The sequence below is a fragment of the Pelodiscus sinensis genome, chromosome 9 (genome assembly GCF_052426305.1).
Source record: "Pelodiscus sinensis isolate ZL-2025 chromosome 9, ASM5242630v1, whole genome shotgun sequence".
NCBI lineage: Eukaryota > Metazoa > Chordata > Testudines > Trionychidae > Pelodiscus > Pelodiscus sinensis.
In genome coordinates, this window is record NC_143060.1 from 16,166,652 (window position 1) to 16,182,301 (window position 15,650).

The 15,650-nt window shown below is 40.8% G+C and overlaps 1 protein-coding gene across 3 annotated transcripts in view; it reads right to left on the reverse strand.

The window, feature by feature from the left end:
- Positions 1 to 15,650, reverse strand: part of OMA1 (OMA1 zinc metallopeptidase) — a 47,353-nt gene that overhangs the window by 18,586 nt on the left and 13,117 nt on the right. For all 3 annotated transcript variants that reach the window (XM_075936081.2, XM_075936080.2, XM_075936083.2), the window contains exons 6-8: positions 14,730 to 14,858; positions 8,246 to 8,320; positions 3,011 to 3,160 (exon numbers count right to left, since the gene is read on the reverse strand). In XM_075936081.2, coding sequence (XP_075792196.1) covers positions 3,011 to 3,160; positions 8,246 to 8,320; positions 14,730 to 14,858 — 354 coding nt within the window. The remainder of the gene's footprint in view (positions 1 to 3,010; positions 3,161 to 8,245; positions 8,321 to 14,729; positions 14,859 to 15,650) is intronic.

Genomic DNA, 15,650 nt, shown 5'->3' on the forward strand with positions numbered 1-15,650 from the left:
GTACAATGAAAATGCAGAACAATTTGTTGTGGTCTTGCTCAGAAAGTACACTACACAAAAACATTATTGAAGTATCTTTTTTAAATGAACTGTTTTCTTTCACTGCCATTTGCTTGTGTGGAAATTTTTTTTCAAGCTTGAGTTGTTGAGTAGTGAATGATTGGCAGGATCACTTCAGTTGACGTACCATAAAAAATGATGAGAGAGATCACCATCCCCATTTTGGATTCTGCCGACTGCTAGTGTAACTGATAGTATATTTTCTCTTTAGCCTCATGCTGCCATAACAAATAACCCTTCTAAGAAATTTACTCACAAACTGTCCCTGAAGTGCATTATTTTCCATTGCTTAGTGTATGCACGATATTTAAGGTATCATATGGACACTTCTAGTGTGGAAATGCTGCAACAAGATGTTGGTGCTGGTAAACAAAACATGGCTTCAACAAACTAGCACTGAAAACAACATTCCCATTGTTCTTCTAGCTCCTCGTACTGTTCTATAGGTTGGGGAGACAAGAGCACCAGGTCAAATAGACCAATTATTATCTTTGCCTATCGCTCTGTCTAGCTGTTGTACATCAGCTCCATTTATCCACTGAACTCTTACTTAAGGGCACAAAGACTCCTTTCCCATCCCACTCCCAGCATGTTTGTGGTAGAATGCAAATTCTGCTTTGTTTCCTCCCCCATCTCACCTGCCTGATGGTTGCTCTTTACAGGGACAGGGGAAAGAAGGAAGCATTACTCCATCTGATAAGCTACAAGAGATCGAACAGTGATAATAAAATAAATGCCAATGCTCTTCAAAGGTATAAGAAAACTTTCTTGGTTCTTAGATTTTTTTTGTCCTCAATCAGACCGAGCAATAATTCACCACTGCCCTACAAGTCAGCTGGTACCTATTTAAAAATCATGGTCTCTATTGTTACTGATATAACTGTAACAAGAGCACCAAGAACACTGCGCACATCTTCATTTTCCAATTCAGCCACCGTGATAGGATTTTATAAACATTCCTATTAAACTCTGCTCACAACTTAAATAAACACCATTAAATGAAATTTAATGTGGATAAGTATAAAGTAATGCACATTTGGAAAAATAACCCCAACTATACGTACAGGATGATGGGGGCTAATTTGGCTACGACAAATCAGGAAAGAGATCTTGGAGTTATCGTGGACAGTTCTCTGAAAACCTCCATGCAGTGTGCAGCGGCGGTCAAAAAGGCAAATAGGATGCTAGGAATTATTAGGAAAGGGATAGATAATGAGACCCAGAATATCTTACTGCCCCTGTATAAAACTATGGTATGCCCACATCTTGAATACTGTGTGCAGATGTGGTCTCCTTACCTCAAAAACGATATTTTGGCCTTGGAAAGGGTTCAGAAAAGGGCAACTAAAATGATTAGAGGTTTGGAACGGGTCCCATATGAGAGGTTAAAGCAACTGGGACTTTTCAGTTTAGAAAAGAGGAGACTAAGGGGGGATATGATAGAGGTCTATAAAATCATGAGTGGTGTGGAGAGGGCCGATAAAGAAAAGTTATTTATTTGTTCCCTAAATAGAAGAACTAGAGGACACCAGATGAAATTAATGGGTAGCAGGTTTAAAACTAATAAAAGAAAGTTCTTCTTCACACAGCGTGTAGTCAACCTGTGGAACTCCTTGCCAGAGGAGGCTGTGAAGGCTAGGACTATAATAGAGTTTAAAGAGAAGCTAGATAATTTCATGGAGGTTAGGTCCATAAAAGGCTATTAGCCAGGAGATAAAATGGTGTCCTTGTCCTCTGTTTGTCAGAGGCTGGAGAGAGATGGCAGGAGACAAATGGCTTGATCATTGTCTTCGGTCCACCCTCTCTGGGGCACCTGGTGCTGGCCGCTGTCGGCAGACAGGATACTGGGCTAGAAGGACCTTTGGACTGACCCAGTACGGCCGTTCTTATGTTCTTACAACAAAGTTATTTTGGTGAAGTAGGGGATTTCCTGCATAAGTTACTTTGAAATGAAGATCAGCTGTTTGTCAGCTCAGTGCGATAGTCTGGATGCGCGGGTGTCGACATCAAAGGTATTTGTCGACCACCCAGGTATGCCTCCTGGGATGAGGTTTACCTTTGTGGTCGACAAATACCTTTGATGTCGCCACCCGCGCGTCCAAACTATCGCGCTGAGCCGACAAACAGCTGATCAGCTGTTTGTTGGCTCAGCACAGCAGCCATGTAAATTTAAGTAAAGCGGCGATTATTTAAATCGCCGCTTCATTTTCCTATGCCTGGTAACCTAATCTACACGCCTCTGGCGACAGAGGCATGTAGTCTAGACATACCCTTAGTCTACACCAGCACTTTTGTCAATACAACTTTTATTGGGCAGGGTTATACAAAAACCCACATCCCCAACCAACAAGGTTTCACTGAGAAAAATGTCAGTGTGGACACTGCTATCCTGGTGGGACACCTCTCCCACTGACATAGCCACCATCACTCATTAGTGGTAGGTTTAATTATGCTAGCAGGAGAGCACTCTTCTGATGTCATAGACGGGTTACAAAGGAAACCTTATAGAGCTGCAGAAAAACAGCTGTGCCGTTGTAAAGTCCATAGCGTACAGAAAGCCTTAGTGTCTCAATGTGGCCTCTGGTTTCCAGCAGAGGTACAAGAGGTCACAGAATACCTAAGTTACTTTATCAAACCTGTATTTATTAAAGGGAAAAGCCATTAACAAAACAAAAATCTTACATCTTAATCACAGTGTACATTTCATCTAAAGATAGCTTAGAAGCATACAGTGTAATTACACTTTACCTATGATGTTTTAAATTTTCTTCATATAATAAAGTCCTGAGTAGGTTACTATTTTATAATGGAATGTTTCTACAAGGAAAAAGGGCAAGATAAATGTGACGCTACGAAATTAGTTCATAAATCAACACTAAACTATCACCCTAATAACTTTTTATGGGACAGGTGGGGAAGAGAGACACTTCTCTCAACACTCTCTGCTCACCTCTGGTATAAGCCGGTCCAAGCATTCAGCTCTGTTTTCATGAGAAGGGTGTGTGGAAAGCCATTCTGGTAATTTACGCTGCCCTTGAATGGTCTCAGCTAATTCCATCTGCTGCCAAAACACAGTGCTTGCTCTTACATCCACACAAGCCTAAAAATAAAAAGGAAACGTCATTGAACTGTAATTCTCAAACATTTTAAAATTAGAATTCTCTAAAGTTTCTTTGACTGCATTCCTCACATGAGCATAACAAACATATGAATGGACACACTAGGTCAGATCAATGGACCATTTAGATCAGTATCCTGTCTTCCAATAGTGGCCAATACCAGATACTTCAAAGAGAATGAACAGAACAGGCAATGATCAAGCCATTCATCCTCCTGTTATCCATTCCCAGCTTTCAGCAAACAAAGGCTAGGGACACCCAATGCATAAGAGTGGGTTCATAAGGCCCATACTGGCCAATAGCAACTGATGGACCTATCCTCCATGAACTTAAACTAGTTCTTTTCTGAATCCTCTTATAGTTTTGGTCTTTACAAAAACCCTGGCAACAGTCAACCTGTGAAACTCTTTATGTGAAGTACTTTCCTTTGTTTTAAAGCTATCTATTGATTTCATTTGGTGACCCCGTTTCTTGTTTATTCATTCACATTACATTTCCTTATTAAATTTCTTCACAACAGTCAATATTTTATAGACCTCTATCATATCCCATCTTAGACATCTCTTTTCCAGGTGGAACAGGCTCAGTCTTTAAACGTTCCTCCTACAGAAATTATTTCATATGTCTAATCATTTTTGTTGCTCTTTCCTATACTTTCTCCAATTGTACTACAGTGTCTCTTTGAGATGGGGTGACAATCAAGATTCTATGGTACAATTATGGTCCATAGACTACAACAAATATTAAAACTAATGTTTTTCCTTTTAAACTATTTCACTCCAGTCAGGAAATGGGACAGGTGGGAATATCAGGTCATACTTAGTGAGCCAGATTCACCACTGATGTTAACCACCCCCCCAAAAAAAAAACCCACACACCACAATTACAGAAAAGATGAGATAAGTCTCTCAGGACTGAAGATTAGTGCACTTCCAGGACATGATGGGCCCAGTACTTCACTCATACCCGTGTAACTCACTGACTTTGATAGAACTACTCCTAAAATACAGAGTTAATGAAAAGGGAACCAGACAGAGAAATGGTTAATCAGAAAAAGAAGTTATACCTGCTGAGGTGTTATACGTAAGAACTGTTACAAAAAGAAAAAAAGTACTGAGCTGTTTCTGATAAATTAAAACAAAATTCATCACCCTCACATACTTACACAAATTTGCAGAGAGAAGGCCCAATTTTTCGACCTTCTACTCAGAAAATATTTTGTTGCGCTTGTGACAATAGGAATAACTCTGGTCTACAGGTAACCTGCCATATAAAACATGACTATGCTAATTATGTTTTTATTCCCCACCACACAATATTTGGAAGCTATTTTTATGTCACTGATGTGGTGCAGAAGCATAAGATTCATCAACCAAATAAGTAAAAAAAAAGCAACCCAAAACAGCCACGTATCTCACAGCAATCTAGATGCCAGCCTGAGTTGTTTATAACTTAAGGGGCTGATGTCTGTCTCCCATTATGATTGGGCCAATTTAAAATGCCTCAATAAGCAGAGCCATTGCTGCATCAGTGACATAATTTGTCATATACTCTGATATACAGCAAACTGCACAAGTGGCAGCAAAGTAAACTTTCATGCTTTAGAGACAGATTAATGCCATGTACTATGGAAAATGAAGGGATTATTTTTCTGTAAAATTGGAAATATTTTGGTTTTTGTAATGACTTTATGAGAAACAGAAGCGAAAGCAAGTGACAACACTGTAAATGAAACAGGGAGCATGTGTGCACATGTGTAAGGAGGACAAGAATTATGTTAGTGAAAGGAAGGCCATCTGGTTTAAACACCTGACCTTGGGAATACTTGACACAGCAGTAGGACAACAATGCAAGAACTATGATAACAGTTGCAATATAAAAGGGACAAAAAACTGAATTACCAAAAACACCTCCACAAAAAGTTACAGCAAGGAAATGTATTATTTCGATTGTGATATCACAATGCCTAGGAACTTCAATCATAATGAAAAACCTGATGAAAAACCTTAAGTTTATGTGCAGTCTTAGGTCTTACTACCTACAAATTTGGGGCACAGTTCATTGAAATGTCTTGGAGAGTAAATATACATACTAGAAAATCATATCTGAATGTGCTATATGGAGGGATGGTCCTAAAACAGAAAGTGACAATTGTCTTAGCTAGCTAACTATTCATAGTAAAATTCAGTATTTAAAGTGTTTTCTATAGTAATATTGTAGATACTTCAGTATTTTTATTAATTTAGGGGTTCTCATTTTTCTCCACCTGGGACCTTTAAAGCAACCAAAGGACAGTAAATTGAGGTCATGGCAAGAATTTATCTTGGGAAGTATGACAGCAGGTGAGTGGTGCTTATAACAGTGTTGTTGAGATGCTAGCTGGCAAAAGGAAAGGGTGATTACTTCAGCTATTCCCGCTTTCCCCTTATTCCTAGGCCATTCTCTACTTCAGAGAAACACTGAGCATTGAAGTTTTAAGAGGACCACAAGCATCCACTGGACCGCATAAAGATAATGCCAAAAAAGTGCTCTAGTCCCAATATGAGCTACGAGGACAGAGGTACCAGGGGAGAGAGAGTCAGACAAGGCTTATTAAGCGAGAACAAAATGCTAAGGTTATGAAGCCTGTTAATAATAGTGTTTTGTAAAAGGCTGTAGAAAACTAAATAAACATGACTCAGCAGACCATGATAACACAGTATGTGATAATGTGTGGGATTCAGCATAGGGTTATTATTAGAATGAATTTGGGATGACCAAATTTCTCATTGAGTGTGAAGGCCATGAAGTAGTTATAAAAGTCACTCTTAAAACTCACAACAATAAAACTTGTTTTGTTTGGGTCTTGTATTTTACAACAGATTTTTCCCCCCCACCCTGCTCGTATGCATGTATGTAATCCTGTACCACTTCCCTCACCCTCGTCCCCTTCTGCATTTTTGTCTTTTAAATTTGAAGGTCCTTGGAACAGGGACCATTTCCTCGTATGTTTGTATGGCATCTAGCAAATCTGGAGCTCATCCATACTATAAATATTTTCAGGTGTCTAAATGTAAATACAGATGTGGTTAGTATATTATCTACAAATAATCTGTTTTTCAATCACTATGCTGAAATTCTATGAGGATATGATCTCATGTAACCTGCTCAGAGTAAAAACTAATGCTATATACAGCTCAAAAATTAGGAACTTCATCTCCCCATCTGGATATGGAATAAGAATGGAACACTAGCAGGTCTAAGACATTTATTATTCAATGTCACTTATCTGAGACTGAAATCCTACATCACAAACTCCACTTGCATTTCTCTGCTACACATTCATGTGAAAAAAGGAATAAATCAGCATCTCCATTTTTATTTTATTTTTAAATAAATGTTTGCATCAAACTGCTCAAGATTTTGAATATTCATATTTTTGTTAAAGATGTATTAGTGGTCGGGCAAGGTAACAAGCTCTTTAATTAAGTAACTATTCTCTGGAGACCATAATCACATGTAATATTAGAAGTGTATATGTATGTGTTTATGTATACAAACACACAAATAATGAAATACACACACACACACACACACACACTTCTGCTGCTGTGATAAGGACATTACCCTATACATTTTTTCTAAGGTTAGTGTTAAAAAGAAAAGCTCAGAGGAAAATTGATCATGAGGGTGACTATCAGAGGGACTAAATGTAACTGGCAACCTAACTGTATGACTCTGTTTTCTTTATTAGGTGTTTGTGTACATGGAAGCATATATTAGTAGTTCAAAAACAAAAGTGGGATTTCAAATGGATTCGACTATGACAGGCACATACTTGCTATACTGTTTTGGGAAGACTGCTTTAACCTACATGTGCCAGTTTTCCTCCTCTATAAAAGAAAGTGTTATGGATCTTTGTTTTACTAATATTTGAACTTACTATATAGCATCTTGCTTTCAAAGATGTCAGAAATAAGAGTTTGCAGTAAACTGCTCAAAGATTTGGAATATTAGAATTTTCATTAGAAACTGATTAATGGTCAGACTCTTTCCTTTGTGTTCTAAGTGAAATTTCAACTACAAGAAATAAACATTTAAACTTAAAATGACAGAAGCTTCAAAAAGGTCCAACTGCAAAAAGCAGAATTCTCTTATTATGCACTAGATGGCACTGTTCACATAGTTATCCAACTTAGTTACAAAAACACCATAATGGGATAGATAAAGCTGAAAGGTCTTGCTTAATTTGTTTAATTTGTTAACTAAATCAGTCTAAGGATAATAGGGTGAATAGGTAGTGAGATAATGAAATAAGAAACTAAGTACTTTACACAAAGCATTAAAGTCTTGTATTAAAAAGGAGCTACATGATTTAAATTCCACATAGAATCATGAAACCTATCGCTTGGGCATATTAAGCAGCGGATATATTAAAAGTAATTTATAAATAAACTAGCACTATTGAAACAACATGCTTTATTTTATGCTTATTTTAAATCTTGAAACCAAATAAAAACCTGGTCTGAATTTTAAGTCAGAATGCATTATATACACCATAATTACTACCTATCATATCTCTAGTTAATACAATCAATCACAATACAGAAAAATTTAAAACACGCTTTCTTATTTATAGTATCTACTCTGATAATGATATACTGAAACTCAAGTGCATTACTGATTGCTTTACCAATCTTCAATAATTCTTGTAATAGACAGAAACTAAGTGAAATGTATTAAAAGCTAAAGGACTAAGTTTGTAATCTATATTGCCAGATACATTTCCATGTATTTTAACTACGATTGTGAACTTCTTAGCTTTCTTAGCTTTATTTAAGAGTGACACCCAGTTTTAACAACTTCAATTTTACTATACTTTTAGACAAAATGCCCTTTTATTTCCCAGCTGAATAGTAAACAATTATGTTTTCCTTTAATGTCATTAAATACCTATTTGATAAAAACCTGGGTGATCCCATGATTGCAAAATTAAAGTTTACCTGTCCATCAATTGTTATTGTAGTAAGTGTTTCAAATAATTAAATAGAAGAAATATTTGGTTAGTAAAAATCAATTTTATTTACCTTTGCAGCAAACTGAAGTCCAACTTTGTCAGCTTCAATTTCCAATGTCCTGTTATATGGCCTATCAAATATAAGCTGGAAGAGAAACATGTCAAAGCTCTGATTCATAAATCTTGTTTTCACCAATTTATGTAGTCTTTAACATTCTGTATATTTTTCTAACCTGCTCATTAGAAAAGATGGAGGAGATGCATTAATATATATATCGGTCAGTGAGTCCATTGTTCAAGAACTTCTAAACAGTAAGAGCTAGGACCACCAAATTCGATATGCAGCTTCATCTTAAAGTAAGGTCAGGTTTTGGATGTGCCAGGAAAAAGGGAAGTGCCTGAAATGGGAATGTTTTCCAGGACACGGAAAGGGAGAGGTCAGAGAGGAGGGACGCAATACTACAGAGTGTCCACTGAAGGTAGTGAGCACAGCGGATGCTACACTGCAGAGTAAGGATGTTAAAGACTAGTCGACTATCCAATAAGCCAGGACTATTCAACTTTGGAAGCCACGGAGGCCAGTGATACTCACAGCACATGTTGAGTGCTGCAACATAAATGTGATTGCGTATACATGGAAATATATATGCAAATATATACGCAAATAGCTTCTTTCACACTGACGGGCATGAATACAAGGCACTTCCCACACTGCCCCGGCACCTCCTCCCTGGGGGCTAGAAACACGAACACCCTGTACCCATCTGTTCCAGCCAGCCCGTCCACCTGCATCTTTCAATGCTCATCCAGCCTGGCAGATGCCTCGGCGCTGTGGAACGTGTTCCCAGCGGAGGTCATGTTCAAAGGATCCTACCTGCAGGCTGCGTGTTGAGCCCTGTGTAAACCCAAACTGCACCTTGAACTGCAAACAAATAGGCCACGGGCTGCATGTGGCTCACGGGCCACATGTTGAGTAGCCCTGCAATAAGTAAATGCTTATTGGATAGTCAAGTCCACTAGTCGATTTCCCCTCTTCCCCCCCACACACCCTTGCTATCTCTATCAGATAGAGGCAGCAAAGGGCGGGGGAAGAGGGGATACTTCAGAGCATCACCTGGTCCAAGTAGAGCGGGGGGAGGCATCAGCAACGAGCCCTGGCATGCAGTGGCCCCCTTCCTACCTCAGCCCATAGCTGGTGTGTATGTGGAGTCAGAGGCCTCCTGCAGCTGGTCCAGCAGGGAGATGAGGCTCCAGGGGCCAGGCCCGACCTCCAGCTGTCCCTCCCAGGCCAGCACTTGCTATTTGAAGCAGAAAAAGTCCCTTTTTTGCACAAAAATCATGGAAGCATCTACACTTGCCACTGTCTTTTTGCAGAAGATTCGCCACAAAAAGAAAACCACCTCCCCGAGAGGTGTAGAGTTCTCACCAGTGATGCTTTTGTGGTGTTGTGCAAGTGAAGATATGATCCTACTGCCTTTTAGCTTCTACAGGATCTCACATTGCCTAAGTGACCCCTCTAGGCAATACCTCTGCTGCTTTGATACCAAAAAAGACAGACATCCCCCTTACCCCTTCCCATATAAAACTCGGTAACTTTGAAACTCCCCTTCCTATTTTCTGGACAAGTGCTTACTTATTTGGCCAGGTGACAATGCCTGCGCCACAGAGCAAATGATCCCCCACTTACAGCAATGCTGAGCTACTGGAGCTGATCAGTGTCTGTGGAGACAGGACTGTGCAGGGACCCAGAATAACCTGCACCTTCCCCTTCCCAGGAGAGCTGCCCTCCAGGTGCTACTCTCATCAACAACTGAAGTGCTACAAATGTCAACACACTCTGACTAGGGATGTGAAAGTGTAAACATCTACATGATTAACCAATGAGCAGAGGCAACAGCAGGGGAAAGGGGGGGGGGGGGAGGAGAGAGAGAAGGGGGAGTCATCTTCCCCCATCCCACATGCGTAAATGTGTAACTGCTCCAGTTTTCAGCGGTACACATTTATCTAAATAAACACATTTTAACATTCCTAACTCTGACGCGTGAGTACACAAACCAACAGTTTTCTTTTACTAGTTCCCTATCATGGGTAAAACTGACAACCGCTCCGTCAATTTACAAGTACATTTGTCTATTTAAAAAAGTGTTTTATCTCCATTATAGCTAGGTTAAAAAGCCTTACCGAGTTAAAAAGAAAAATAATAAACTGATTATGCACACATAGGAGACAAACTTTTATCTTGTCTTTAAATGAATGTCATTTTAAATTTTGCTTGTAGCCTTAGTAGGTAAAAATGTCATAGAGAAGTGGGATTTTTTAAATTGGCTGTGTCTTTCAGCCTTGTATAACCAACCTGAAGGCAAATATGTATGGCATGGTAAAACAAGACAGTCCACAATCTCCAGAACAACTATAAACAACAAAAGATCACTCCTCCTTCATGATTACACTTCCAACACAGGGAGTAATAATCCTTGAGAAATCCAAGAGATTAAGATATTCATCTGGCCTGCTCCCACTCCATTAACCCTAGAGATACAACACTGCACAAAGAGATACAACACTGCAAGGCAAAGACCCAGTTATACAACTGCCAGTCTTCTACATACACCTAATGGAAGATGTAGGTAGTCATATGCTAGTAAAACAAGTTATAGTAAAGATTTACATGCCCTATTAAAGCAGGTTTCTGTTTTGAGTGAACTTTGCTCTTGTTCTATGGGCATTACATCATCACTCTGTGGGCCGAGTATCAATTAGGAAATTCCAACTTTAAAGCGAGATATGGGTTTAATACATATGTAGATTGAAGTTTCTGTGACGGTTTCTGGAAAAAATAATATAAAGTAACCCAAGCTAATCCTTTTCAAGTAAAACAAAGCAAATTCCTTGTTTTACAATGAAGGAGAGGACAGTTCAGTTCCAAAGCAGAAGAATTTCTTACAGAGTTCAGATATCACAATGATAGGTAACACAGAAAACTTGAGACAAAAACGTACAGGGAAGACAAAAACGCACAGGGAACATATATTTCCACTTAGTCCCAGGTCCAGAGAAGTGCACACCATCATTAAGAGGACAAGAGATTGTTCTAGGTGTGGTCTTTCACACCACTCTGAATCACCAGTAGCAGAAGAGGGTGGATAATAAACTAGACGTATTAACTGTGTGGGCCATTATGACAGTCCCAGTTTCTATTTTATGTCTGAGAAATGTGCAAGATGATCACATGCAGCAAAAGTAAAGCAAAGCTCTACCAACAGGCAGTTTTCCATCTATTCATCAACGTCACTTGTTATTCTTTGCTTTAGTGATTTTACTGCAACTTTTAGTCACAGGCTTCTGAATATCAAGGTTATCTTGCAGCTCAAAAAAAAAAAAAAAAAAGCTGTAAGACTCTGAAAAATAAGCAATTTGATTACTCTTTACCTAAACATAGTAGAGTGAGGGGCCCAAAAGTTACCTTAATCACTTGCAGAAACTTTAACAGATTCTGAATGCTTGGTTTCTAAAATGACTGTTGCATAGAACAAAAGAGATGCATGACACTATACATATCTTCACTAATCCTTTACTATCCCCTGAATATTTCTGGACATGTTGACGGTACTTCGTTGTCAAGGGTATTATCATAGCTTGCTTAATGTACAGGCATTTCTTAAGTGCCTGCCCTGCAAAATTGGTATCTATACTTAAGAAGGATTGAGGCCATAACTCCATAATTTTAGGAAAGTTCAAGTAGGATAAGAAACCTTGTTAAGAAAGCAAGAAACTTTCTTTTCTGCTTCTGCCTCATAAACTCCCGCTATTGCCACATGGAGCAGCTAGCTGGATAGGCCTCAGGACATTTAATAGGCTGCAGGTATTCATCTGCTACTGATAGAGGACTTGGTTGTTGTTGTTTTTAACTTGTGGTCATGTTGGAATGAAATAAGATTTCACAACCACGAGAAATGAGACACAATGACTGAGAACCATGGGATTTACACAGACAATCATAAAACTGGAAGGGCCCTCTAGTAGTCTAGTCCCTTGCACTTATGGCAAGACAAAGCACTATCTAGACCACGGGTCTCAAACTCCTGGCCCATGGGAGCACTTGCTTTGCTGTGCTCTGCTTCCCCCACAGCTACTGCCACCGTGGACAGTTCCAGAGATGTGCAATTGCTGATGCCACATGGCACAAGGCCGCCACAGTGACCCCAAAAGCCATATACTTGGGGGGATGTGGTACCCTGAGGGGAGAAAGTAGGGATATGGCAAAAAGAGACAGGGCTTGGGGACAGTAATAGACAGCTCTCCCCCCGGCCTGCCAAGAGTCCCAGGCAGGATTACACAATCACCAGGAGTAGCCCATGGGCCAGGAGTTTGAGACTTCTGATCTAGACCATCCTTGATGGGTGTTTGTCTAACCAGCTCTTAATCGCCAATGATGGAGATTCCACAACCTTTCTAGGCAATTTATTCCAGTACTTAAATGGCTGTGTGTATTGAGGACGAGTAAGTCCCATACACCTTAAAAGTTTCCACAATTCTCAGTTTTCTCAGGAAATACAAATCATATATATTAGGTTAAAGAGTGGGGGGAGGAAGTCTCTTCTATTTCTGCATACTAATATAGTTATGTAGGGTAAAGCCCAGATTACCATAAAATTGCCTGCTCTTTAGTAAGAAATTCTTTAAATGAAAATCAATTAGAACAACTTCTGGTATAAAAGCAAACAAAATCGTGCCCATCTGCTGTATACAGAAGACAGAGGGAGCAGAATAAATTAGAAGAATAAATGGAACTTGTTCACAGTGATAGATACTTAGACCATAAGCGTAGATGATAGAGATGTTCTTTTGCAATTAACAGAATGGAGCCCTGACCTGTAAATTGGGCTCCTAGGCAACATGATCACACAAATAATTATAGTAAGGAGGAGACAATGTCTCTAGGGAGGTACACAAGGCAGCTTAAACTGGTCACGCAAGGAGACTAAAATAACTCACACAAGAAGGAGGGAGATTGACATGGACAAGAAGGGTGAGCCAGAAAAACAAAGTAGCATGTGGAGAAAGCAGAGACACACATTTGAAGGAGAAGAGGGGAGGGACTTCTGGTATGTATGACCGCTAAACGCTGAGAGAGCAGTAGGTATATAACAAGGGCATGGATGAACCCAGGATGAAAGACTGTTGAAAGCACAAATTCTCCTTACCCAACTAGTTTTGAAGTAGCCTTAGATTGTGGAATACAATTTTATAATTACTTTTATCTCAGTTGATTCTCTCTCCATATTCCATGTTGAATAAGTTTCATTTTACTTAATCCAAGAGTCAGAACTGGACACATCCTGAGGTTATTGGTAGGTTAAGAGATCCTTTACCACTGAAGGAGAACATTTTTGCAGTACAAGTATAAAAAATTGGCCCTGGGAAAGTTAGGACAGAGAACTACAGATGTAGGGGTCCAGCAGAAACCTAGTTTACATTCTTGATCTAAGGCACAATTCAATCTAATAAGTCCATGTCACAATACCAGTTGCTCTTAACATTTTTCTCATGTTTTGGTATACAGGCAGTCCCCGAGTTACGTACAAGATAGGGACTGTAGGTTTGTTCTTATGTTGAATCTGTATGTAAGTCGGAACTGGCGTCCAGATTCAGCCGCTGCTGAAACTAATCAGTTTCAACAGCGGCTGAATCTGGACGCCAGTTCTGACTTACATACAGATTCAACTTAAGAACCCCAGGCATCCCCAAGTCAGCTGCTGCTGAAACTGATCAGCGGCTGATTCCAGGATGCCCGGGGCAGGGGCTTCCTGTAGTCAGCCACTGGTCAGTTTCAGCAGCGGCTGACTTGGGGACGCCTGGGGCAGAGCAGCTGGGGTGCTGCTGGGTTGGTCCAGTAGCGCCGCCGCTCCTCGGCGCTACTGGACCAACCCAGCAGCACCCAAGCTGCTCTGCCCCAGGCGTCCTGATTCAGCCGCTGCTGAATCTGACCAGCAGTGGCTGAATCAGGACACCTGGGGCAGAACAGCTGGGGTGCTGCCCGGTTGGTCCAGTAGCGCCCAGAGCGGCGCTACAGGACCAACTGGTAGCGCCCCAGCTGCTGTACCACAGGTGTCTGGAGCAAAGCCACGGAGCACGGGGGCAGCGGGACAGCCCAGACGCGCCGTGGCTGTCAGCTGACCGCGCGCTCCGCGGCTTGGCTCTGCTTTGCCCCCCCCCCCCCCCCCGGTCTGCAGACCAGGGGAATGGGGGGGGGGGCAAAGCAGAGCCAAGCCCCAGAGCGCCCGGCCAGCTGACAGCCCAGACGCGTCTGGGCTGTCAGCTGATCGCGCGCTCCGCGGCTTGGCTCTGCTTGGCTATGCTTTGCCCCCCGTCCCCCCCCATCCCCCTGGTCTGCAGTGCTTTCCAAATGACTAAGAAATGACAACATACCTGAATAATAATAGTAGAAAGTATATTCACCTGCATTTATAGCAAAAGTGTCACAGTGTTTTGCATTCTGAACCAGATGTTAAATAAATGTAGCAAGTACAACAATGTCACAGCCTCTGCCTTACCTCTTGCAACTTACTCTGGATCCACTGACCTACAATTGCCAAACTATCTCTGGGACAGACTGCCCAAATAACCGCAAGCAAGATAAGTGACAGGAAATCCAAGAAATGTACCAGACTGGCCTTCTCTGCCTGAAAATAAAAACAGTGAAGTTTTCAATAATTTACCCCTGGATCTTGCTTGCATGTGTTATTTTTCAATTTGAGACAGATAATTCTTTTCTATCAAGGTAAATATGTGCTCTGTCATGGGGTTGGAAAATCATTTAAGAAAAGTGACGATTCAGATTAACACAACTACTCCTCTAATACATTTAAGAAAAGTGGAATTAGAGAATTAGCCACAACTGAGAAAAATCTCTTTGGTGAGGGGTTTTAGGCCAAGGATCAGGTCACAAACTGGTCCTCAGATAAAAGGCCAAAAGGTAACACAGAAAGACATGCTCACAAAAGGCAGGCATCTGCAGGAGACGTAGTAAGGGTATGTCTACATTAGCCCCCTAGTTCGAACTTGGGAGGCTAATGAGGGCGACCGAAATTGTAAATGAAGTGCAGGATTTAAACATCCCGGACTTCATTAGCATGTTCCCGGGCGGTCGCCATTTTGGAAATTGACTAGCCCGGAGTAACTGCCCGCGTCTACATGCAGCAGTGAAACGGGAGTTCGAAGTAAAGCCCTAACTCGAATTAGCTGTTATTTCTCCTGGAATGAGGTTTAACAGCTAATTCGACTTAAGGGCTTTACTTCGAACTCCCGTTTCACTGCCGCGTATAGACGTGGGCAGTTACGCCAGGCTAGTCAATTTCCAAAATGGCGACCACCCGGGAACATGCTAATGAAGGGCGGGATATTTAAATCCCACCCTTCATTTGCAATTTCAGTCGCCCTCATTAGCCTCCCTAGTTCGAACTAGGGGGCTAGTG